The 24,825-nt window shown below is 39.1% G+C and overlaps 1 protein-coding gene across 1 annotated transcript in view; it reads left to right on the forward strand.

Moving 5' to 3' along the window:
• Positions 1 to 24,825, forward strand: part of LOC136863567 (atrial natriuretic peptide receptor 1) — a 614,185-nt gene that overhangs the window by 471,859 nt on the left and 117,501 nt on the right. Inside the window, exon 11 of the mRNA XM_067139947.2 lies at positions 4,368 to 4,482. Within this exon, the coding sequence (XP_066996048.1) occupies positions 4,368 to 4,482 (115 nt within the window). The remainder of the gene's footprint in view (positions 1 to 4,367; positions 4,483 to 24,825) is intronic.

Genomic DNA, 24,825 nt, shown 5'->3' on the forward strand with positions numbered 1-24,825 from the left:
GATATCGGGCCTGGAGAGACAACCGGGGAGGAGGACCAGTACCTCGCCCAGGCGGTCTCACCTGCTATGCTGAACAGGAGCCTTAGTGGGGATGGGAAGATTGGAAGGGATAAGCAAGAAAGAGGGAAGAAAGCAGCCGTGGCCTTAAGTTAGGAGGAGAAGTGGGAAACCAGGTGCAAGTGAGGCCGCCTGGGCGAGGTACTGGTCATCCTCCCCAGTTGTATCCCCAACCCAATGCCTCACGCTTCAGGACACTGCCCTTGAAGCGGATCCCTCGCTGAGTCCGAGGGAAAAACCAACCTTGGAGGGGAAGCAGACTAAGAAAGAAAGAAAGATATTGAAATGAATTCTGAAGACATAAATTCTCGGAAGATATTGGTCATTCAATTCTTGTCATACTGAAATTAACCCCTTAACCGCATCCTGTGACTGATATGGCATATCCCAATTTTATTTTTATGTAGCTTATAATAAAGTGTTTATTTCGTGACTGCATGGAGTGACAGATATGGTACACTGTCAAGTATAACTTCATGTAAGCAGCATGTGCCATCTGTTAGGAAGGTAAGGAACATCTTGTGTTGTCAGCTAATGACTGGATATCTGATTACAAAAAGAGTTGTTTTTCATACAGTAGTAGTTCGATATGTGTTTTTATAAAATTTCTGCGGAAACGTTAATACATCAGGACAACTGTAAATAGGCAAATTTAATTCTTCGGCGGTTGCAGAGTAGGCTTCGAGCTACAAGTGGCCACGGCTGGTCCGTGATCCGACAGCTCTGCACGCTAACCAACCAACCGAGAAGAGGACGAGTGGCTACGGTTCTACCGTGGCTGTACACCTCTGCATTCGAGAGACGGAGAGGGGCTGATCCCCGCTGTCGGCTGTCATGAAAATGGTTTCCGTGGTTATCCATTCTCCTGCACTAAGACGAGTGCCGGGACAGTTCCAACCACAGGACACGGCCGCCAACCTCCTGACCTTCTCCACCCATCTCCATCAAAAACACAAATCACTTGGCCTGAAAGACCTCGTCGCCATCTAAGAGGCCCATCTCTATCTTCAGGGGACGAATGAAAATAGTTTAGTAGCAGTGGTAACACAATTCTTGCTGCTGGAAGTATAACAGTCCAATCTCTTTCTCTTCCAAACGAATCATCAATCACTACTGATCTGCATTTAGGGCAGTCGCCCAGGTGCAGATCAGTAGTGATTGATGATTCAGTTAGATTATTGCAATGGATATAAAAGAGTTTTGTGGCTCTTCAACTCATGCACTAATTATACCCGACGGGAATATTAGTGACGACCCTGATCTGTCAGATGATGATAGTGAATTACATATGGAAGGAAAGGGACATAACATTCTTACTTTGAAGTCTGGTGATGATATTCTTAAAATGCATAATACAAGAAACAATGTTAATATTATACCAGAAACAGAATCAGACACAGCCGATGATATTAAGGTTAGGCCTACTGAATACCTTGACCTTGATGCCATTCCTCTTGCGATTTCGCTTGCTACAACCCAACACAATTCAAAGACATCCACCAAGGTGGGGAAGCCTAAAATGGACTAGAATGTAGGGAATCTGGTGAGAATGCAAGATGAGACAAAATTTGTTGAAAATATTACTCTACCTCAGGACACTCTGGACTTTGGAGTAGTGAGACTGTACAGTATTTAACGGAAAAGACACATTTCTATCTTGCAATACCGGTCCATAAATTTGAGTACCGATGAGATAGAACACTTTATTGGCATGTCCGTATACATGTCAGCAATTCAACTCCCAGCCATGAGGCACTACTGGAGCAGATACCTTGGCCATGCTGAGGTGAAGTAATGACCTGTAACTGATGGGAAGAAGTGAAGCGTTTAATACATTTTTGTGACAATATGAAGTTAGTACCAGCAAGTGAACCTAACTGTGTCAAAATCTTCAAAATTAGTCCCTTACTGGACAAAGTGTGTGAAAGGTTACTGCTTATACCGAAAGAGGAATTCCTATCTGTCGATGATCAGATTATTCCTACAAACTTTAGACCATCTACCAAACAGTTCACCCCCAAAAGCCACACAAGTGAGGGGTCAAAGCCTTTGTCTGAAGTAGTGTGACAGGTTTCGACAACGATTATGAAATATTTGCAGGAACCCAGAGCAGTGTTGTTACACCTGGTGCTCCAGACTTAACAGCCAACAGTTACGATGTAGTGCGGGTTACTCAAACAGTCCCTTGACACGTGAATCATGTTTTTTTATCAATTGGTTCACCAGTGCCCCTTTGGAAACATACAGTACTTTCACAACGAAGGACTATTCTCACTAAGGACAGTACGTTCCATTCGTGTATCTTACTGTGTTATACCTAAAGAGGCAGAAATAAAAAGGAAGGGGCGAAATAGCACGGTAGAAAATATCACAGCAGGGGATGGTGTAGAACTGTCTGTAGTTTCCTGGGTTGATAACAATGTGGGTCCGCCTCTGTGGTGTAGTGGTTAGTGTGATTAGCTGCTACCTCCGGAGGCCCGGGTTCGATTCCCGGCTCTGCCACGATATTTTAAAAATGGTACGAGTACTGGAACGGGGTCCACTCAGCCTCGGGAGATCAACTGAGTAGAGGTGGGTTCGATTCCCACCTCAGCCATCCTGGAATTGGTTTTCCGTGGTTCCCACTTCTCCTCTAGACAAATGTCGGGATGGTACCTAACTTCAGGCCACGGCTGCTTCCTTCCCTCTTCCTTGTCTATCCCTTCCAATCCTCCCATCCCCCGCAAGGCCCCTCTTCATCATAGCAGGTGAGGCCGCTGGGGAGAGGTACTGGTCATCCTCCCCAGTTATATCCGCCGACCCAGAGTCTGAAGTTCCAGGACACTACCATTGAGGTGCTATTGGTGGGATTCCTCGTTGAGTCGAGGGAAAAACCGAAGAAGGAGAAGAAGATAACAATGTGGTGAACAATTTTTCAATATATGTCGGTCTCAAACCAGAAGGTGAAATCGAAAGTCTCTCCAGAAAGGAAAATAAACCCAGAATGATACCTTGCCCGTGTTCCATGATGGTCTGCAATGACAATAAGTGGAGCATTGATCTTCTAGACTCCATGCTAGGGTACTGCAGGTTTCAAATCAGGTCGAAGAAGTGGTATCTGAAGATATTGTTTCACCTCATAGACTTAGTTTGTGTAAATAGCTGGCTTCTATGAGAAGAAATATCTCATACTACATGCCCTGTTGCTAATGCTCTCCGTACAGCAGGGAAATTGGTATCAAGAAAACGAGGTAGGCAAAGCAATGAAGTCAAAGAACAATTGGATATTAAAAAGGATCTGCAACAGAACTTCATAGAGCGATGTACGAGGGGATGGGGTAAATCACATAGAAATCTGGCTGGAAAACATTGTCGTTGCAAGTACCCAGACTGCAAAGGAAAATATTTTGTAACTTGTTACCACTCTAATGCAGAATTGTGCTTAAACAAAGACAAACATTGCTTCATCAAGTTTCATGAGAACTAGCTAAGTTAGTGACAAGTTTCATGAAGACTAGGTACTTCTGTGTTAACTCTCATACGGATTAGCTACATTTGCGTCCACCGCCATGAGGAATAGCTATATTTACGTCAAATGCTTTAATGACTAGTCATATTTGTGTGTGTGTCATAAGTACTCTTTATTATTGCGTCAAGTCTTTCCGAAACTTTTGTAATTTTCGCAGATTAAAACGAAATTTTAAAGTGTTGAACTTTTTAATTGGATATGCATAGCCCTTTCTGAAGTTCTATATGTATATTATTTCTATTTCCAGTTTGGTACACCGTCACACCTAAAACTGAGACCACCAAAGGATAACCATTATTGAATGCTGCCCGATCTATGGCACTAACTATAAATTAATAACAACGATCTGGCACATGAAGATTATTTTTTTACTATTTTCCTGAAGTCAGGACACTATATTTAAGCAATCAGATTTCCTTCGGAAAAAAGAGAAGTCATGCAGTAAGGGGTTAATTTATTTGTCATTGGTGAACAACAGACTTCGTGTATAAAGATGTTGGCAAATGTCAAGATAATTTTATGCCTACTTTGTTTTTAAAGTAGATGTTATGTTGGGATTGCCACACAAGTAGCAAACGTCTTGTTAAAAGTTTTTGACACAAAGATTTTGTTCCATGAGAAACGTACTAATTTTATTTACTTTCTTATTAATATGAATACTGAACAAATATAGAGACTAAATCACGACACTCCCTGAGCAGTAATGCACTCAATACATCTTACTTATGATATATTTGATGATATAATCTCTGAGTGATGCTCAATGGTTACCACTCCCCAGCTTTTTTCTGTCTAATTTCAGACATGCCCGAGTAACGGCCGACCTCAATAACATGGCGTGGAGAGTGAGAGCTGAGGACGTCATGCCCGAGTCGGGGCGGCTCTTCTCATCAAAGATAGGACTACAGAAAACTGAGGTAGTGTTCTTTTCTATTTCATGTACTATTACGTGCTTATGAACTGACTAGCAATTACCCGCGGCTTCGCTCGTAATTTGATCAAAGTAATCGTTCCTCGGCATTGTACCAAGACATTATCTGAAAATTCCTAAAGTATAAAAACTCACCCAAATATTGAGTTACATTTACTCCAGAAATTCTTTGTAAACCATGTTTGTGGTATTACCTTTTGGGGCTAAGACGACGGATTGACATGATAGCTATATCACAGGGCTCAAGTAAAGGGTTCATAATAGACCCCACAATTAGAACCGAAGCATCATCCACTCAACCACATGATGTACAGAAGGAGAAATGTGATATATATGAACCCACAATTCCATACTATGCCGAGAAATATCATCTGGACTCCATAGATGTGTTAGGATTGATGATAGGAGCAAGAAGCACCATTACTCACACATTCCACAACTATTGTAAGAAATTTAATTTGCATAACAAATTCATTAAGGACATTGGGTTAGCGGCCCTGAAAGGATCGTTAGCAATAGTAAAAAATCATTTATACTCCTAGTTATATCTTTGTCCTATGAGGAATTGATCATGGATTTCATAATTATTGACTGATACAATTTTTATTATTTAGGCTTTACTGTAGTATACCTATTTATAGACACATTTTAAACGGCCCTTGCAATTACTAATCAACATTTTTATGTAAGCTTTGTCTTTTTGGCAGCCTCCAAATGGGGGAAGCAGAAGTAAATGCATTTCTAAATTAAAAAATGAGAAAGAGTCTTCTCTCAAGTCGAAAAAATAAATACATGATTCGTTATTTTTAAAGGAGATTCCAAATACCTATTCCTACATCTGTAACACCTTCAGATTTTGAGATATACATAAGTATGCCCATAAAAAGAATTCAAACCCTAGATCAGTCCTTCCCCCACACTCAACCCATCTAACTGTATTTTCCGAAAACAAAAATACATGTTTCTTTATTTCTAAAGGAGATTAATTAATATTAATGGCGTGTGACCTCCGAAGAGGCCGGGTGCAGGTCTTTCGAGTTGACACCGTATAGGTGACCTGCGCGTCTATGAGAATGGGGCCCTACCTGTGATGAATTCTAATGCTGAAGACGGCACACACACCCAGCCCCCGAGCCATTGGAAATAACCAATTAAGGTTAAAATCCCCGACCCGGCCGGGAATCGAACCCGGGACCCTCTGGACCAAACGCCAGCACGCTAACCATTTAGCCATGGAGCCGGACAAACTCGTGTCCTCAGCCTGAGGTGGTGCAGCTCTTTTTAGGCACACCCCCATTGGAGGTGAGCTGCATGTACCATTTGAACCACATACCAGCCCTCCTGCCATTCTTAAATTTCTGGCAGTACCGGGAATCGAACCCGGGCCCCCGAGGAGGCAGCTAATAACACTAACCGTTACGCTACGGAGGCGGACTCTAAAGGAGATTAAAAATACCAATTATCACGTCTCTAACATATTCAGTTTCTAAGATATAAGAGTATCCTCATAAAAAAGAATTCAATTATTTTTCAGTTCCTTTCACCCCCTGTTAAGTGCCCTCTCCGAAAACTAAAAGGTACAGGTTCCTGTATTTTTAAAGGACTTTCCAAATACCAGTTTTCTTGTCTCTAACATGTTAAGATTTTGTCATATAATGTAGATATACCGGTACTCATTTTGAAAATTCACCCACTTTCCCATCTCTTCAGCCCCTTAACTGGATTTTCTGAAAACAAAAAATCGTGTTTCATTATTTTAAAGGATATTCCAAATACCAGTTTTCATGCCTGTACGTCTGTAACATCTTCAGTTTTTGAGATAAATGTATACTCTTAAGAATTCTTCTTCTTCTTCACTTCCTTCCACCCATCTCCCGCCTTAAGTGGACTTTCCGAAAACAAAAAAATACGTGTTTCTTTATTTTGAAAGAAAATCCTAAATACCAACTTTCACGTCTGCAACAGCTTCAGTTTTTAAGATAAAGTAACCTCATAAACATATTTCAACTCTTTAATTATTTATTTTCAACCCCACACCCCTTTCGTCGATTTTTAGAAAAACAAATGCAGGTTTCTATATTTTAAAAGGAGATTCCAAATACTAATTTTCACGTCTGTAACATCTTCATTTTTTGAGATATAGGTATACTCATAAAAGTAAAACAACTCCTTTTTCACCCCCCTTCCTACCCATTAAGTTGATTCCCCCCTTCCCAAAAGTGCATATTTTATTTTTTAAAGGAGATTCCAAATACCAATTTTCATGTCTTTAACATCTTTAGTTTTTGAGATATAAGTAACCTCACACAAAAGATTCAACTAATTTTTCAATTCATTCAGCCCCATTAAATGTTTTTTCCGCAGACAAAATGACACGTGTTCCTTTACTTTGAAAGAAGATTCCAAATACAAATGTTCATGCCTCTAACATCTTCAGTTCTTGAGATATAAGTATCCTCATAAAAAGAATTCAACTCCTTTTTCACCCCAGCCCGCTATGTTGATTCCCCCTTCCAAAATTGTGTGATTATTGTTTAAGGTGTTTCCAAATACAAATTTTCACGTGTGTAACCTTATGTTTTTGATATGTAAGTTTCTCCATAAAAAGAATTAAATTTCTTCACTTCCTTTCACCCTCCTAAGTGAATTTTCCAAAAACCTAAAAACGTGTTTCTTTATTTATAAAGGAGCTTCCAAATGCTAAATATCACGACTGTAACAACTTCAGTTTTGAGATATATGTATCCTCATAAAAAGGAATTAACATTAACTTCCTTTTTCACCGCCCCCCGCCCGATGTTGATTCTCGCCACACACCCCCACCGCCCTAAATGCGTGTTTCTTTATTTTTACAGGAGATTCCAAATACTAATTTACACGTGTGTAACATCTTTAGTTTTGAGATATAAGTATCCTCATACAAAGAATTAAACTAATTTTTCAATTCATTCAAGTGAATGTTCCAAAGACAGAAGATTACGTGCTTCTTTACTTTGAAAGAAAATTCCAAACAAAAATTTTCATGTCTGTAACATCTTCAGTTTTTGAGATATATCCTCATGAAAAGAATTCAGCTCCTTTTTCACTCCACCCCCGCCCATTGATTTGGTTTCCGTGTTTCTTTATTTTTCAATGAGATTCCAAATACCTATTTCGACGTCTGTAACCTTCAGTTTTGAGATGCAAGTTTCTCCAGGAAAATAATTCATTTTTTTACTTCCTTTCACACTTCCCACTCAAGTGAATTTTCCCAAAACCAACAGTACCCGTTTCTTTAAAAGAGCTTCCGAATACCAGTTGTCATGACTGTAACATCTTCAGTTTTGAGATATATGTATCCTCGTAACAGGAATTCATCTCTGTTTTCATCCCCCCTACCAAATTGATTCCCCCACCAAAAGCGTGTTTCTTTATTTTTAAAGGAGATTCCAAATACCAGTTTTCACGTTTGTAACATCTTTAGTTTTTTGGTATATATATATTCTCATACACATAATTCAAAAAGCCAATGAATAAGTGTTTCCTTACTTTTAAAGGAGATTCTAAATACCAATTTTCACGTCTGCAACATCTTAAGTGTTTGGGATATACTGTAGATACGCTAATTTTAAAAATTCACCCCCATTTTCAGTTCCCCTTAAGTGGATTTTATGAAAAAATATTTATGTTTCTTAATATTTACAGGATATTCCAAATACCAGTTTTCAAATCTGTAATAGGTAACGTGTCTGAGATAATTTGCAGATATAGTCCTTTTTAAAATTCACCCCGTTTGTCACTCCTGTTCACCCCCTATTCAACGGATTATCCAAAGACACAAAAGTATGAATTTCTTTATTTTCAAAGGAGATTCCAAATTTCAATTTTCATGCCTGTAACATCTTCAGTTTATGACATATAAGTCTCCTCATAAAAGGTGTTCAACCGTTTTTTCCCATTTTTCACCGCTCTTAATGGGATTTTCCGAAAACAAAAACTACATGTTTATTTATAATTTTTTTTTCGTCTGTAAACTTTTAAGTTTTTGACATATAGATATCCTCATTTTAAAATTCATCCCCCGTTTCACCCCTTTAGCTACGGGATATCTAAAAATCCTCCCTTAGCGAGCATCTACATGTTAATATGAAAGTATTCACAAAATTTCATTTCTTTATGTCTAGTAGTTTTGGCTCGGCGATGATGAATCAGTCAGTCAGTCAGTCAGTCAGTCAGTCAGTCAGTCAGTCAGTCAGTCAGTCAGTCAGTCAGTCAGTCAGTCAGTCAGGTTAAGTTATTTTACATATATACTCGTAGATAGATTATTAACCTTAACTGACGGACTAAAATAAGCGTCCAATGACATACACTAGTGTTCAAAAGTTACGCATAAGTTACGAGTAAGTAGGGCAACAGGAAATAGACCGCAAATCGCACGACATATGCACCTACCAACCTTACGTGTTCGCTCTGTATAGGAAAGGAGTGTTCCCTGCTTTGAATAGCGGCGTAACCGCAATGTAAACACAGTCAGTGCCTGCGCCCCATATTCCCTCAGTCGTGTTTGCCCTGTTATAGCGTGCGGAGTGTAGCCTCGTGGTGAACGTGACAACATAATGGCACAACGACGCCATTTTACCCTGTTTTGCAGGGTGGAATACTAGGCCGCCTGGAAGCAGGCCAGACACAGACCGAAGTCGCCGTATCCTTGAATGTGCCCCAAAGTGTCATTTCCAGGCTTTAGAGACGATTTCGAGACACAGGAGATATTACTCGTAGGCCAGTACCAGGTCGACCAAGGGTAACCACCCCATAGCAAGACCGATATCTGGCCTTAACGGCTCGACGATGACGGAGTGCACCTGCAAGACAATTGTCGGCGAAGCTTGCAGCGGTCTCGGGGGTGCCGTTTCGCAGCAAACTGTGTACCGGAGGCTCAGAAGAGCAGGGCTGTTTACCCGAAGTCCAGAGGTGTGCGTCCCGCTCACTCCAGCACAGAGACGGGCCCGTTTACTGTGGAGCCGTCAACATCGAAACTGGACCATGGATGAATAGAGGCATGTGCTCTTTACAGATGAATCCCGCTTCAGTTTGCAGAACGATTCTCGTCGCACATTAATCTGGAGAGAACCGGCTAGCCGACACATCCACAGGAACATCGCGGAACGGGACCAGTATGGTGGTGGTGGCGTCATGGTGAGGGGTGGCATCATATTGAATGGCCGTACGGACCTGCACATCTTCATGGGTGGTCCGAGGAACACTGTTAACGCTCGGAGATACAGGGATGAGATACTGAGACCACATGTTTGACTCTTCAGAGGTGCGGTTGGTCCAGACTTCCTCTTAATGGACGATAGTGCCCGATCGCCCCGCGCTGCTCTGGTGCATGAATTTCTGGCTGGGGAAGACATTCATCGCATGGACTGGCCAGCGAGGTCTGCGGATCTGAATCCTACAGAACTTGCCTGGGATGCATTGGGGAGGCGAATTGCATCCCGTCAGCCTCCACCAAGGACCCTCCAAGACCAAGACCTTCTCATTGCCCTTTCGGAGGAATGGGATCGACTGCCACAAGAACTCTTGGACCATCTAATAGAGAGCATACCACGTCGCTGCGAAGAATGTGTGGCCGTTAGAGGTAACCATACACCCTATTGACAACATATTTCGTTGTGGAAGACATTGCTAAGTTTTGGTAATTGTTGTCAAAGGTGTAGCTTTGCTATCAGAACCTTTCTGACACTGTTTTTTTTTTTTGGGACACGTTGTGTGACATATGGTGTGTGTGATTCAGCTTCCGTTTGTTCAGCAATCCGCCTGACATTCCTATCAGGCAGTATGGCCTCGTTTAGTGATTACGCTTAACTTTTGGACACTAGTTTAATTTCAAACCTCTTCAGCAGAGGAGAACATACTGAAAAATCAGATCATTTACTTTATCATACTAAAATATTAAAAAATTAAATTTTAAAATAGTGCCGTGAAGAAGCATAAACCATACTGGTTTCAGGTCAATTCGATCGTTTATACAGCACTCCCCCCGTGATTGGTCACAGAGGAGCCACGTCCAGTATGTAACCCATAGTGCAGTCCAATGGAAAACAATGCGGCAGGGTCATGAATGACCTGAAGGGACACCTGAGCAGAATACGCACAAATTCGAGCAACTGTGGTACCCTATGTTACGTGACAGACGTTTGATAATCGTTCGAGTGGAACTAGCTGACGACCCAGTGGTTCTACAACAATACAATTCCCAAAACACTGACGTGTAAGTCTGATCTGGCCTGATGTCGGGAAATATTACGCTGGATCAACAAATAGCAGAGCGTTGTTTTTAGTGATGTATCGTGTTTTTTCTTGATACCATCGATGTTGTCACAAATGTGTCCGGCTACGTACTGAGGAGAAGGATCGAGCCAGATCAAGCTGAAATTATTATTGTGAAACACACAATATTGTGGTCTGGTGACTAGTTCGCTTTAAAACCGTAAATTGTAACTGTTGTGCTCAACAGTAGGTGGACGAGGTACTCAACCCAGTGGCTGTCCCTCTGATGGCGAACGTTACAAAGAGGATGTATCAAACTGACACTGTCAATGCTCATATTGAGTAGTTTCACGAAGAATATATTACAGAATGACGCAGTTTTACAACTTAAGATGTTTATGATTGCGTGAGTTGATTTGGTTAAAAATGATTTATTTAAACTTACGTCTCTATTGTATGATTCCTATGAGAATTCGGTTTTTCTTGACGACATCCCAAAATTTCAGTTTTCTGCCAGTTCTTCGGATCTAAGTCCTACGTAACATGTGTCGGTCATGATTCGTACTTACCGCAGAAAAACTGAACTCCTCTCATCAGCAGACGCAGACTTAGGAGAAGTTCCTCTCACGTTGCTGTAAGCGTGGGCCACAATTTCGCAGAAAGTGATCCACGGACTTATTGATCCCATGCCTCGAAAGTCAGAAACGTATTCCAGTTCGAGATAGTCACACAGTACTGAATTTTATTCAAGCGTGAGCATGGAGGGTCCGGAACGTGTCCTGCATGTCCAGTTCCAATTTTGCTGCCCCAAACTTTCATGGTTTTACAACGTTCATTTTGAATATTGCTTGTGTTAGCAGCCCGTACATATATAAAATTCAAATAGTATTAGATATTTTGAAAAACAATAATGTGTTTTACCTAAGTAAATCATTTTTACATGTATTACAAATATTCATTTAATAATCTGAATCAACAATACCATTAATCCGCTTTCTCGTACGAAAAATGAGTTTAAGTATTTCTCATTCCCGGTACACTGAACTTCTTTTCCACAACACGACAGGAGAGGATGATTATGAGACCACTCTTTGCGTGTACAGGGTGTGTGGGTAGGTGAGAGGGAGTGTTCGTATTGTGCCCTTTTCAAGGCATGGGTGGCGGTACACGTCTTGCTCGACTGTTGCTCCGGCTGCTCCTGAAAATAAAAACATTTAAATATACGTACCGCTCACGAAGACTCCGTCTCCTGAGTCGTGGTACCGTCCCTCAGCTTTCCTCGAGTTCGTCGGGCCACATAAAATTTAGGGGTGAGGAAGGAAAATGTCGGCGGGTCAAATTACTACAAATAACGGTACCCAAAGACTGAATTGAATTTGAATGATCAAAAATATTATTAACAAAAATTGGGAAAAAAGAAAACAAAACAGAATTAAAATGAATCGAAATAAATTTGGAATAAAATATAAAGAAATAAACTGGAAGTAACAAAACTCAAGTCTTCCTGAAATCGAAATCTACCTTACATAAAGTTGACTGAAGGTCACAAATTGAAATAACAATCATCACCATCGAACTAATGACTCCAATGTCCATTGACACTCCAATAAAACGAACCAATGGTCTGCCAAGACTTGCCATTCACAGAAATATCTCATGACTTACATTCCAACCGTAATTCAACTAAATGGGATTTTATAAATTATTAATTAATTAATTATTTAATAAATTAATTAATTAATCAAATACTCTCAAATCACAAATGGGTATCTTAAATTCATGATTCCAAATACAGATTGACTTGGCAATATACCCAACTGTTAAGTCAAAATTATGTGAACACAATAAGTGGAAAAGACACGAAAATCCATGAACACATCCCGTTATGCAGGACAATATCTAGTTAATATTTATATAACTTTGCCACAACAAAAATAACTGGTGTCTAAACCAAGAAAAATCACCAAGAACGCAACATTTATTATGAACAAATCAACTCTTATATCATTATTCACCTCCTGTGATAGTTCTGGACACTCAAAACAAAACAAATTAGGCCAAATGCCTCAGTTATTACATTTATCAAATGAATTCGCCTTTTTACATTAATTTACTTTACACTGCCGCTGACTACACTTGTACTGAGCATAACCAAATTGTGTTGTCCTACCGTTACTGGAGGTAGATTCTATCTTAGTTAGTCAGTTTGCGGCGTTTATCACAAACCTTATACCAAAAGTCGGTTCATTTGCATACTTAATTAGTAGTAGTGGTGTCCAATTTCATTTGCTTGTTACGGTGCCTTCATGTCTGCGTAAAGAACTTGTTTCATTTGATTCTGACTATGAATAACACGTGGTCCCATTAACTTAATACTTAAAATTCGTATTTACAAAAATATACACAGTACTGGAGAAACAATGTGCTCCAAAACAAAAGAAGAAATCAAAATGTAAACTAACCTAACTACTCCTACATTTAAATCAAACAAATACAATCAGATTCACGTACCTTCGGCCTCTACACTTTTAAACACAGCGAATAAAAATATCAAAAAGGATAGGAAAAGAAAAGAAACAAAATTCCAAAAATAACGTGACAGCTGCCTATCGAAAATTAATCAAAAACTCGGAAATTTAATAAAGCAAAACATCGCTATCAAAATGAACTTCATTACAACTGAGTTGAATTTGGCGGCAATCCCAAAACATAGGACGTAAATGTCCGAAATTGATATTCTCGACTTTAAAAGAACCATGAATGAGAAATATGCGTCATCATGATCACAAATTAACTTTCAAAAATCATACATCGCTAGCTCGCTCTGTTTCATGCCTCCACTCGGCCTCTTATTAGAATATCTCCGAGTGTTCTGTCATCCCCAGAAAATATTTGCGTACTTAAACCTTCCGCCTATAATTGTCACATGTGCTGTCGTATGTTTAACTCTATTATTCAAATAGATTATCATTCAATTCTCATATCGATCTCATTACTCTCAACGTAGCATTTATTTGTAAACAAAGCCCTGTTCATATCCACACGGGCTCAATAACTTTACTAATTCATCGTGTCGTTCTCATATTCATAAATACGACATTATTATATGATATGGTCCTCGAGACTCTATTTTCCATCTCACAATTATTACCATCAGGGACATTACTGCATCTTTCTACTCGGTTTCTTCGATCTTTCATTTCATATTTACAAGCTGCCATGAATTTCAGAGCCGGCTGGCAACGATTCCTAACTCTAAAATTGAATGTAATAAACAAGATTGCCTGCCACACTCAACTATCGAAAACTCGAAGCCATGACACACGAAGAAAAATAATATCGTGCCTTTAACAACTTACACTGGATATCAAACTGTGATTACGTAAGATAACAATATCTCAGATACGCCGCAATTTCACATCAGCTGATTTTAAAATAACTCGGCAAACATCCACAAGAAAACAAAAATATGACTATTTATCCATGTTATTATCATTATTATTATTATTATGATAAGACTCGAAAATACATTGTGCATGAAACACCTACTGTAAGGTAAAATTCTCCATACGTCACACACACAAGACTCATGTCCAAAAATGACTCAAATAAGATTAACGTGAAACTTAAGAGAACGTGATTATTATTTAATGATTGTTATGATATTACTGACACCTGAAATTTACACCCCGAATCGTTAGATGTAATTGCCGTGGTCTCACTCCTACAAAAACTCAGCTCCCTTGGGTACGTGAATTTTATATATACAAGAATACCCGGTATCACTAACCTAAAATTGACCACGAATCATTCACGTCATCATCAATTACATATCACATAAATACAACATGCTCTTTACCTTAGGTGCCGGCAGGTGGGCTGGATCCTCATCAGCCTCCGCTACATGGTTTTTACTCCATCTTGATCATCTTGCTGGGAATACCTGACACTTCGCACACACGGTTCCGATCCATTTTAATTGTGTAGCACTCGTAATATTTGCCGAAGCACACGCACTCTTGAATTTCACACGTAAATATAATTTACACAGTATACACGGAATTAGCACACATTGAGTTGGTGTTCATTGTCATGAAACAAATTACCTAGCCTGTTGATGTCCTTGCCACAAAGTCTGCAAGGCTTGCCCCTTCCGTTGTTTGAGCAAGGGATTAAAAGTTATTCACCTCACTCGGAAATAGAAAGTGTACACCCAGTCTTTCTCCCGTTACATTCCAATGGTAACTAAGCCTCTCCCTCTCAAATAGCGCGAGTAGCGCTGGTCCAGATGTCTCAAATGAAACAGTAATTTTTATACAATGCGCAACTTTAATTGCACCGTTTTTCTGATCAGTCACAGAGAAAAACTATATCAAAATAATGTTGTCCTACAGAATGTAATGACTTCTTCACTTAGTTACTAGTGTGTAAGTTATGTGAACTAGAAAACTGCTGTGAAACTAATGTTCTGAAAAGTCCCATGGTTCAGTCTGTGCTCTCCGAGCGGCTTACCACATTAAGTGTTCATTTATAAAACATTCTATCACACAAATATCATCAACATTTGACCGTAGTAAGTATGTCAACATTTTCTATGACCTGATCACCCAATATTACCAGTGTTCTCCTAAATGTTCGTCACCTGATTAAACTCACGAATTACACAAAGCGATGCCTAATATGAGTAGCAGGCTCACATACTATCACCCTGCACTGCACTTGAAGACTTGACTGTAGGCTCGGAAATTGCAACTAAGACTGAGATATCGGCAAAGTGTCGCCACTTGTTTGGAAATTAGGGAAGCTCCGCCTCCCGAGTGGTCCAACTGGAGGGGTGTGGCGTAGTGATATGACACCTTGGATTTAGCTTTCAAATGCCCGTAGATTTAATTTTCAGTAACTGTATTCTGATAATTCCTAAATTTGGTGTGATTCACCTGTTGCACTCCATCAGAGATGATCGTTGATTTCTTTATAAATCGAAACGCGTCATAGGGCCTATTTACCATCGCACCATGGCACTTTCCCGCCATGACAGTCAGTGTCATGGGTGAAACCATTCTTCCACACAATGCTGATAACTTATTATTTACAGAATAATTAATCACATATTCGCATAAATGATCCTCCAAATATTATTTCCAGAGTAGGACACGATATTTTGCTACTCCTCTCGTCACCAAATCACGAAATACTGGATAAATATTCCCGCTGGAACAAGGCGGTTAAATTTTGGAATTTCTGATTGGCTAAGATTTTGCCGCGTGTCTTGGCTCGCGTGAAACCATTTTTCGCCAAGAGGTGACAGGTATTACCTCTATCTTTGTCACACAATTGGGTGTGCCGCAATCCGTTCTCCCGATTCCCGTGAGAAAACCTTGTAGAAAGTTTCGCACTTAGCAGCATCATAAAATTTTATTTGAAAAAGCTTTTAGCCAAACCTATTTCCGGTACGTGATTTTAACGAACTTTTGGAGATATATTTCCATCCTTTGAGGTCTCTGTGTAGAACTTTATGAAGTTGCTGGCTCTTCCTTGGTATCTGTAGTATTCACACGTATGCTTTTTAATAATTTAATTAACGCATCCATCAGGCTAATCGCCTTATGGGTGCAGTATTCATTTCCAAATAAATGCTCTGTTTTAATGAATATATTTGCTTCTACGTATTCGAATACTTCACTTTAGTATCGCATCAGTGCTTAAAACTGATGAATATGCTCGATTGACGCTTGAATCCCTTATTCGATATCTCAAAAGTTATTTGCTGAAGGAATTACTATACAAATGTAAACACATTCTATAAGCATTTCGTAAATAGTAGCGTTAACGACAGCATTCTACGCATCTTCGGAATTTCGGTATTTTAGTATACGGAACTTTCTCATCCAACAAATTTCTTCCATACATAATAAGTAATCGACTGCTACATGAAAGGATTTAACTTTTCACATTGATCGAGCTAATGCTATCAAATTTAAGAGCTTCAATGATTGCACGTAGGCTATCAGGTTATTGGTAACCTGATCAGTGTCCAAAGTAAAGTCAAAAGATGATGATCAGGAATCTTGAGCTCGTTCACTTTCGCTCCTCCAGAAGTCAGTAGCATGAGGTCATTTACCAACTACTCACCCCGTTCAATATTAGGTATCTCATGGATTCCAATGATTCAACACCGTTTGGTATTTCAACGAATGATGACACTACTGTACACTGCAATCGAAATTATCATTGAAAGCAAAAATACTCGTAAAACTCAAGAAATTTCATATGAACTGCCTACCAGCAATTACAGATGAAATACAATTCTGCGTCTAAGGTATTATTTAGCGTGTGAGCTGGTAATATGTCCAGGCTTTCTCATAATCTGCTCTGGTGTTATGAAGATATGATTATTTTCTCTCAAACAAGTAATTATTTAATAAATGAATAATAATAATAATAATATACAGGATGAAACCGAACTCCACCTTCAGGATGCCTTCCGACGACATTGTTACAAGGGACACGTGGACTCCGGTGGTTCGTTGCATGTTAATAATATAATTATGATTTATTCGGTTTGTTACCCAATCACCATTCTTTCTGAGGAAATAGCTTCATAAAATTTGAAAACCCTGTAATATGCCTGTGAGGAGTGTTTTAAACGTAACAACTCCATGTCGTTGGCTTCCGGCATGTTAAAGAATTACTGTGGAACAAAATTCCGACACCCCGGTGTTTGTCAAAAAATAGCATTTAGGACAGACGTAAAGGAATTAACATTGTTATTATTTTCAGTGGATTACAGATACAAAGTTAATTGGGGCACCAAACGAAACAATGCAATTACTCTGCAACGAACCACCAAAGACTACGGATTAGGCCTACTTATACCAGTAGACCTATACTCAGAAGGTATCCCTGAACAACGCCCGAATGTTTGTCGGCGGATAACGGGTTCACGCTGCGTATAATAAGGAATGCTCCATCAGATTTTATATTTAAAATTTGGTGATGAAACTAAAATATATCAAGCGAGTTAGATGCGTGGTTCGGGCCTTGTAGCTGTTAACTTACATTCGGGACATCGTGGGTTCAAACCCCACTGTCGGCAGGCTTAGGATGGTTTTCCGAGGGTTCTCCTTTCACACTAGACAAATGGTGGGGCTGTACTTTAATTAAGGCCACGGTTAAGTCCTTACCATTCCTAGCTATCCTAACACCATAAGACTTGTCTGAGTCGATGCGACATGAAACCTATAGAACAAACTAAAATACTCGAGTATGGAGTCTATAACTGCTTCGTACATCTTATCGATTGCCGATATATTCTCATCATTTTATAACAAGGGATGAACTTTATAAACTGCAATGCAAAACCTGAGAGATATGCGTCATATTAACCGTAATAATAAACACACAGATAATCAGTATTATTGAGTTCCTGTGTAGGTTAATAACCGGCACCTCAAAGGGCTGCCCAAAAGAGGGATTGGAAGAGGAGGAAGCAGAATTATCAGTTTTCTTTCTGGAGTGCAACTAATAATGTCACCACCCATGTTCTCAAGCTAACTATCACAATACGAAACAAGACGACAAGATATTGCAACCCACCGCGTCACTCGACGTGGACTTCCACTCACCCCCGTCTAAAATTAGACGTGCCCTAACGACCTCAATAATGTTAGATCCTCTCTGTAAAATATATAAATATCAGTCACTACTGATCTGAATTTAGGGCAGTCGCCCAGGTGGCAGATTACCTATCTGTTGTTTTCCTAGCCTTTTCTTGAATTATTTCAAAGAAATTGGAAATTTCTTGAACATCTCCCTTGGTAAGCTGTTCCAATCCCTGATTCCCCTTCCGATAAACGAATATTTGCCCCAATTTGTCCTCTCGAATTCCAACTTTATCTTCATATTGTGATGTTTCCTACTTTTAAAGACACCACTCAAACTTATTCGTCTATTGATATCCTCCCACGCCATCTCTCCACTGACAGCTCGGAACATACCACTTAATCGAGCAGCTCGTCTCCTTTCTCCCAATTCTTCCCAGTCCAAACTTTGCAACATTTTTGTAACGCTACTCTTTTGTCGGAAATCACCCAGAACAAATCGAGCTTCTTTTCTTTGAATTTTTTCCAGTTCTTGAATCAAGTAATCCTGGTGAGGGTCCCATACACTGCAATCTACACCTAATCATATTCCTTAATCCAACATCGAGGTCGCAATCTTCCTTGTCGGTATGAACTCTCAAAAAAAATTACGCTGTTATCGCTAAGGTAACTTTATCTTATAATCGTTATTAACGGATCCACTATTTGGGACTTACCCGAGACTTGTATGCCCTCTCCTCTACATCCTTACTACAACCCCTAAACACCCTCATAACCATGTGTAGAGATCTGTACCGTTTATTTACAATCCCATTCATGTGATTTCCCCAATGAAGATCTTTCGTTTTATTAACATCTCGGTTCCCCATAAGGAACTTTCACCCCATCAACAAACTAATTAAAACTCAGAGGACTTTACTTATTTGTGAAACTCACAACCTGATTTTTAACCCCGTTTATCACCATACCATTGCCTGCTGTGCATCTCGCAATATTATCGAGGTCATTTTGCAGTTGCTCACAATCTTGTAACTTATATACAGTATTACTCTATACAGAACAGCATCATCCGCCAAAAGCATTATCTCCATTTCTGCATCTTTTCTAATATCATTTATATGTATAAGAAAATATAAAGGTCCAATGATACTGTCTTGAGAAATTGTCCTCTTAATTATTACAGGGTCAGATAAAGCTTCATCTACTCCAATTCTCGGGGATATATTTTCTAGAAATATAGCATCCCATTCAGTCACACTTTTGTCTAGTCAAATTGCACTCATTTTTGCCAGTAGGCTCCAATGATCCACACTATCAAACGCCTTAGACAGGTCAATCGCGATACAGCCCATTTGACCTCCTGAATACAAGATTTCTGCTATAGGCCTATCTTGCTGGAATCCTACATGTTGAGCTTCAGTGGAATAACCTTTCCAAAACCCGAACTGTCTTCTATCGAACCAGTTATTAATTTTGCAAACAGGTCTAGTATAATCAGAAAGAATGCTTTCCCAAATCCTACGTGCAATGCGCGTCAAATAGACTGGCCTGTAACTTTCAGCTTTATTTCTATCACCTTTGCCTTTGTACACAGGGGCTACTGTAGCAACTTTCCATTCATTTGGTATAGCTCTTCCATGCAAACAATAATCAAATAAGTACTTAAGATATAGTACTATTTCCCAATCCATTGTTTTTAGTATATCCCCAGAAATCTTTACAATTCCAGCTGCTTTTCTAGTTTTCAACTTTTGTATCTTACTGCAAATGTCATTGTTATCATAGGCAAAGTTTAATACTTCTTTACATTAGTCATCTACTTTATCTGAACACTATCGTTGTAACCAACAATATTTACATACTGCTGACTGAGTGCTTCTGCCTTTTGAAGATTCTCACATACACACTCTCGTTGTTCATTAATGATTCCTGGAATGTCCTTCTTGGAACCCTACCTTTTTTCACTAAAATTTGTATGGCTGCCCGCTTGCCATCATGTCATCCTTAGCTGACATTTTGCTAGATTCAATTTCCTAGTAATTTCAATTTCTCCTTACTTCCACAGTCATTTCTAACTGTATTTCTTTCCAACTTGCACCTCCTTCTTAGTCTCTTTACTTCTTTGTTATAATATAGTGGATCTTTGCCATTCCTTACCAGCTTTAAAGGTACAAACCTGTTTTGAGATTTATCAACAACTTTTTTAAACCCATCCCAGAGTCTGTTTACATTCTTATTTATCGTTTTCCACCGATTATAGTTATTTTTTTAAACTTCCTCATGCCTGCTTTATCAGCCATATGGTACTGCCTAATAGTGTTACTTTTAAGACCTTCCTTTCTATCACATTTATTTTTAACTATGACAAAAACAGCTTCGTGATCACTAGTACTATCTATTACTTCGGTTTCTCTATAGAGCTCATTTGGTTTTACTAGCACCACATCCAGTATATTCTTCCCTCTACTTGGTTCCATCACTTTCTGAATCTGCTGTCCTTCCCATATTAACTTATTTGCCATTTGTTGGTCATGTTTCCTGTCGTTCGCATTACCTTCCTAATTGACCTTTGCTAAATTGAGATCCCCCACTACAATCACAATCCTTTCCATGTCGTTTCCCACATAGCTGATTATCTCATCAAATAATTCTGAATCAGGGTCAGTGCTACCCTATGCCGATCAGTACACTCCAAAGACATCAAGTTGTCTATTATCTTTAGAAATGAGCCTTACACCTAGAATTTCATATTTGTCACTTTGAACTTTTTCGTAGCTTACAAATTCTTCTTTCACCAGAATTAATACTCCCCCATCTACCATTCCTATCCTATCCCTACAATACACATTCCAGTTCCATGATAATATTTCTGCATTCATTATATCATTTCTCAGCCATGATTCAACTTCTATTACAATATCTATTAAATTACTTAATTCTATTTCTTTCTTTACAATACTTCTACAGTTCAACACTAATATTTTTATGTCATCCCTACTTGACTTCCAGATCCCTGTACCCGTATCACCGCTCCCTAGACCACCCCATTTAACCAGAATATTCCTCGCTATAACCCTTCTAAACTCATACATACCACTGCGGTTTAAATGAAGACCACCTGAGCGCAGATCCTTATTTGCTACCAACCCATTAAGATCTAGAAATCTCACTCCCAGTTTCCCACATACCCACTCCATAGCCTCATTTAAATCCCCTATCACCTTCCAGTCAGTATCCCTCCTATGCAGTATTCCACTGGTAACAATCTCTGTTCCCATAAAATTCACCCGTCTGGATTTATGAGATTCCACATATCCCCAGCTATGTTGGTACTTATACTTGCTTGCCTTAAGATGTTGGCACCAGTGTGAAACACTACCAACTTTTCCTACTCCTTCTCTTCTACTTTCTTCAACATCTGCATCAACCCAATCCCTGGATAACACTCTAGCCTGGTTCCCTTTCTTCCACACAATTTCCCCACATGTGTAACAATGGAACCTACCTACCCCACCTACCTCATATGATCCCCTTCCCTCTTGGTCAGCCTTATCTTTCCTGACAGCTGCAGATGCTACTCCCTCCTCCCTTTTCTCTCCCCCATGACCCTGTTCCACTTGTCTTTTCCTATCCTCTACTCTACATTTCCTTTTCCTACCATTTCTCTTCCACCTACTTCCACACTTCTCAGCAAGCTGTCCTGAATTCTGATCCTGAATAGAGCTCTTAGCCTGCAATCTCCTTCCCCTTAGAACATTTGACCACCTGTCTTCTACAATTCCCCCCCTTTCCTTCCCATCCCTCTTTTATACCTACTGTATCCTGTACATTGTTTGGTGGAGGCTTACCTTCCTTCCTGTCTTCTGAGAGAATCCTAATTATCTCCCTCAAACTCTCAACTCCTCCCGTATACTGCTTAATGCCTGGCAACACCCACAGTTCCTACACGTGCAGTCCTTAGCCATTCTTTATGGAAAAATGAGGAACAGTGCTGCATAGCCAGTGTAGAATGTCATGACTGTGCTGCATCTTCTTGTGAGTAAATAAACTTAGCAAACACTACATCTAGGCCTAAAAGTGTTTACGCCTTTTGCTAATGAATACACCTTTTTCTGGAGGAGAAAATATTCCATTTCATATAAAGGCAAATATGTACTATGAAGTCTTGAATGTCTATGGTGGAGAGACAACCACAACAACTTACAAATTAGGGTATATACATAAAAATAATACTCACAAGTAACTAGACAATTTTATAATATAAAGAGATTTTTTTTAATAAGGTACAGTATTTAGGCCTACTTAAAACCAGCAGAGGGGAAAGTATAACATTCTGCCATACTATTATTATTTATTATTTGTTCATTAATTTGTTGATTTTATACATTTTTAATAGGCCTATACAACCATCCTTTGCTCCCTTAGGCTATCAGAAAACCCACATGTAACATAAATTTGATTTCTTTCAATACAGGTGGTTGCAAACATGCAGTAGCATTTCTGATGTGGATTCATTGTCGAAGTGAGGAGAAAGTTACAGCATCTGTGAAGTACTTCTGGAAAAATCAGAGCTATCTGCTGATGGGACATCAAAAAAATTATCAATTAAAAAGAACTCGGGTAAAACAGAAGCAAGGTACTGGGGTAACAACTAACAGCAGTGTCTCTAATGGCAGCTCCTTAAATGCTGTAGTTGTTACAGGTAAAGAGCTCAAAATCGAAAATCAACTGTGCAGGTATTTCACAGAAGGCAGCTGCATCACAAAAGCTGTCGTTGCACTATCTTGCAATTAAATTTGCAGAAAGAGGTGGAGATAGTGATTCTTTTCTCAAGTTTGCTCAAGAGAACATGTCATTTGAGTCTATTAAGTTAGCAGAGAGGCAAACTTTGAAACAAAATGATGATCCAGCTTGGCATGAATACATCTATGAAGCAACTAGGTACAAAACAACACATGGGTCATTTGTGGAATGAGTGATTGGTGCTGTGAAAACAAAGCAGACTAAGACAATGAAAAGGGGATGTACAATTGAAATGGATGTCGTAGCCACATTACAAACACAACTTGGCATCAAAATACAAAAATGTGGTCTCCTGCTTTTTGCATCACATCCTGTGATGGAGCTTCACCAGATAGTATTAGAAAGGACTTTGTTGTTGAGGTGAAGTGTCAAGCTCAAGAAGCTACAGTAAAAAATTATATCAACAATGGCAAAATTAATGACAACTTCCTACTGCAGATTCAAGTACAGATGCATTTTTCTCAAATGAAAAAGGGTGTTTTTTGAGTTGCAGATCCAAATTTTGAAGTAACAAACAGTATTTCAGTTTATTGGGTGGACTATGATAGGGAACTGGCTATTAGAGCCATTACTGAAGGTGAGAAATTCTGCCAAGACTGCATATTTCCATTACTTATGAGAAGAGTTAATCCCATAAGTATTAAGTTCCGTAGGCTGGCATTTGTTTATCGAGTCTGATTTATATTTTAAAGTTTGTTTTGCAGGAAAAATAGGCCTGCTATATTTCCTCATATGTGCTCCATGAAATAACCCCACACGCTAACATGGACTGATATAAGAATAATAATAACGAGCTGTTCTTCATGTATAACAGGTATGAATGTGTGTGATGATGGTGGTGGGTGGGGTTGAGTGTGGGAGGGGTATGTGTAAAAGGCACCTTGAAGATATACATATCATGAATAAAATGAAATACAATTGTGTGATTATCACCAATGAGCAAATAAAGTAGGCAGGCCTAATTTATTTCAAGATGTAAATATATATACCAATACACACGTATGTATGTAAGCCTGTATATATGTATATGTATGTGAACAGATTGATCCTATGCTATTGGTTTCATTAATTGATTACATCATTATAGTATATACAGTATATTTACTGTTAATTGTCTAACTCTATTAATAGCCCTAATACCTTACCAGTGGTGCCTGTAAATTAATCAGTGCACTAGCTATTACAATAACTTCATCACTCATAGCTATTAAATTTTGGTCAACACATGCATCAGGTTTCAACATATTGAATTCTCTTAGTCTTCTAATTAAATGCTCTGTATGAATTCTTCAGCTGGCTATTCCCTTGATGTGCATTACATCTTCCTTTGATATTTTTGCTCCAATAGGTACACTAGGTGGTCAAACCAGTGTGTTTCCTTTTTGTATCAGAAGTGGTTCCGCAGGTTTGAACCCTCTGTCAGCCATAACTACACAGTCAGTAGGTAACTTTTATAGGAAGTCAAATTTTTCAAACAACAGGGAATCACTTATGTGACCACCATAACCTTCAGAAATGAAATTGATGAAATCATCTGGTGTGGAAGGTAGACAAATTTTTCAAACAACAGGAAATCACTTATCACTTCAGAAATGAAATTGATGAAATCATCTGGTGTGGAAGGTAGACTATAAGATGGGTAGGTACTTGGTAGTATTGCAGTGTTTATATTC

The sequence above is a fragment of the Anabrus simplex genome, chromosome 2 (assembly GCF_040414725.1).
Source record: "Anabrus simplex isolate iqAnaSimp1 chromosome 2, ASM4041472v1, whole genome shotgun sequence".
Lineage (NCBI taxonomy): Eukaryota > Metazoa > Arthropoda > Insecta > Orthoptera > Tettigoniidae > Anabrus > Anabrus simplex.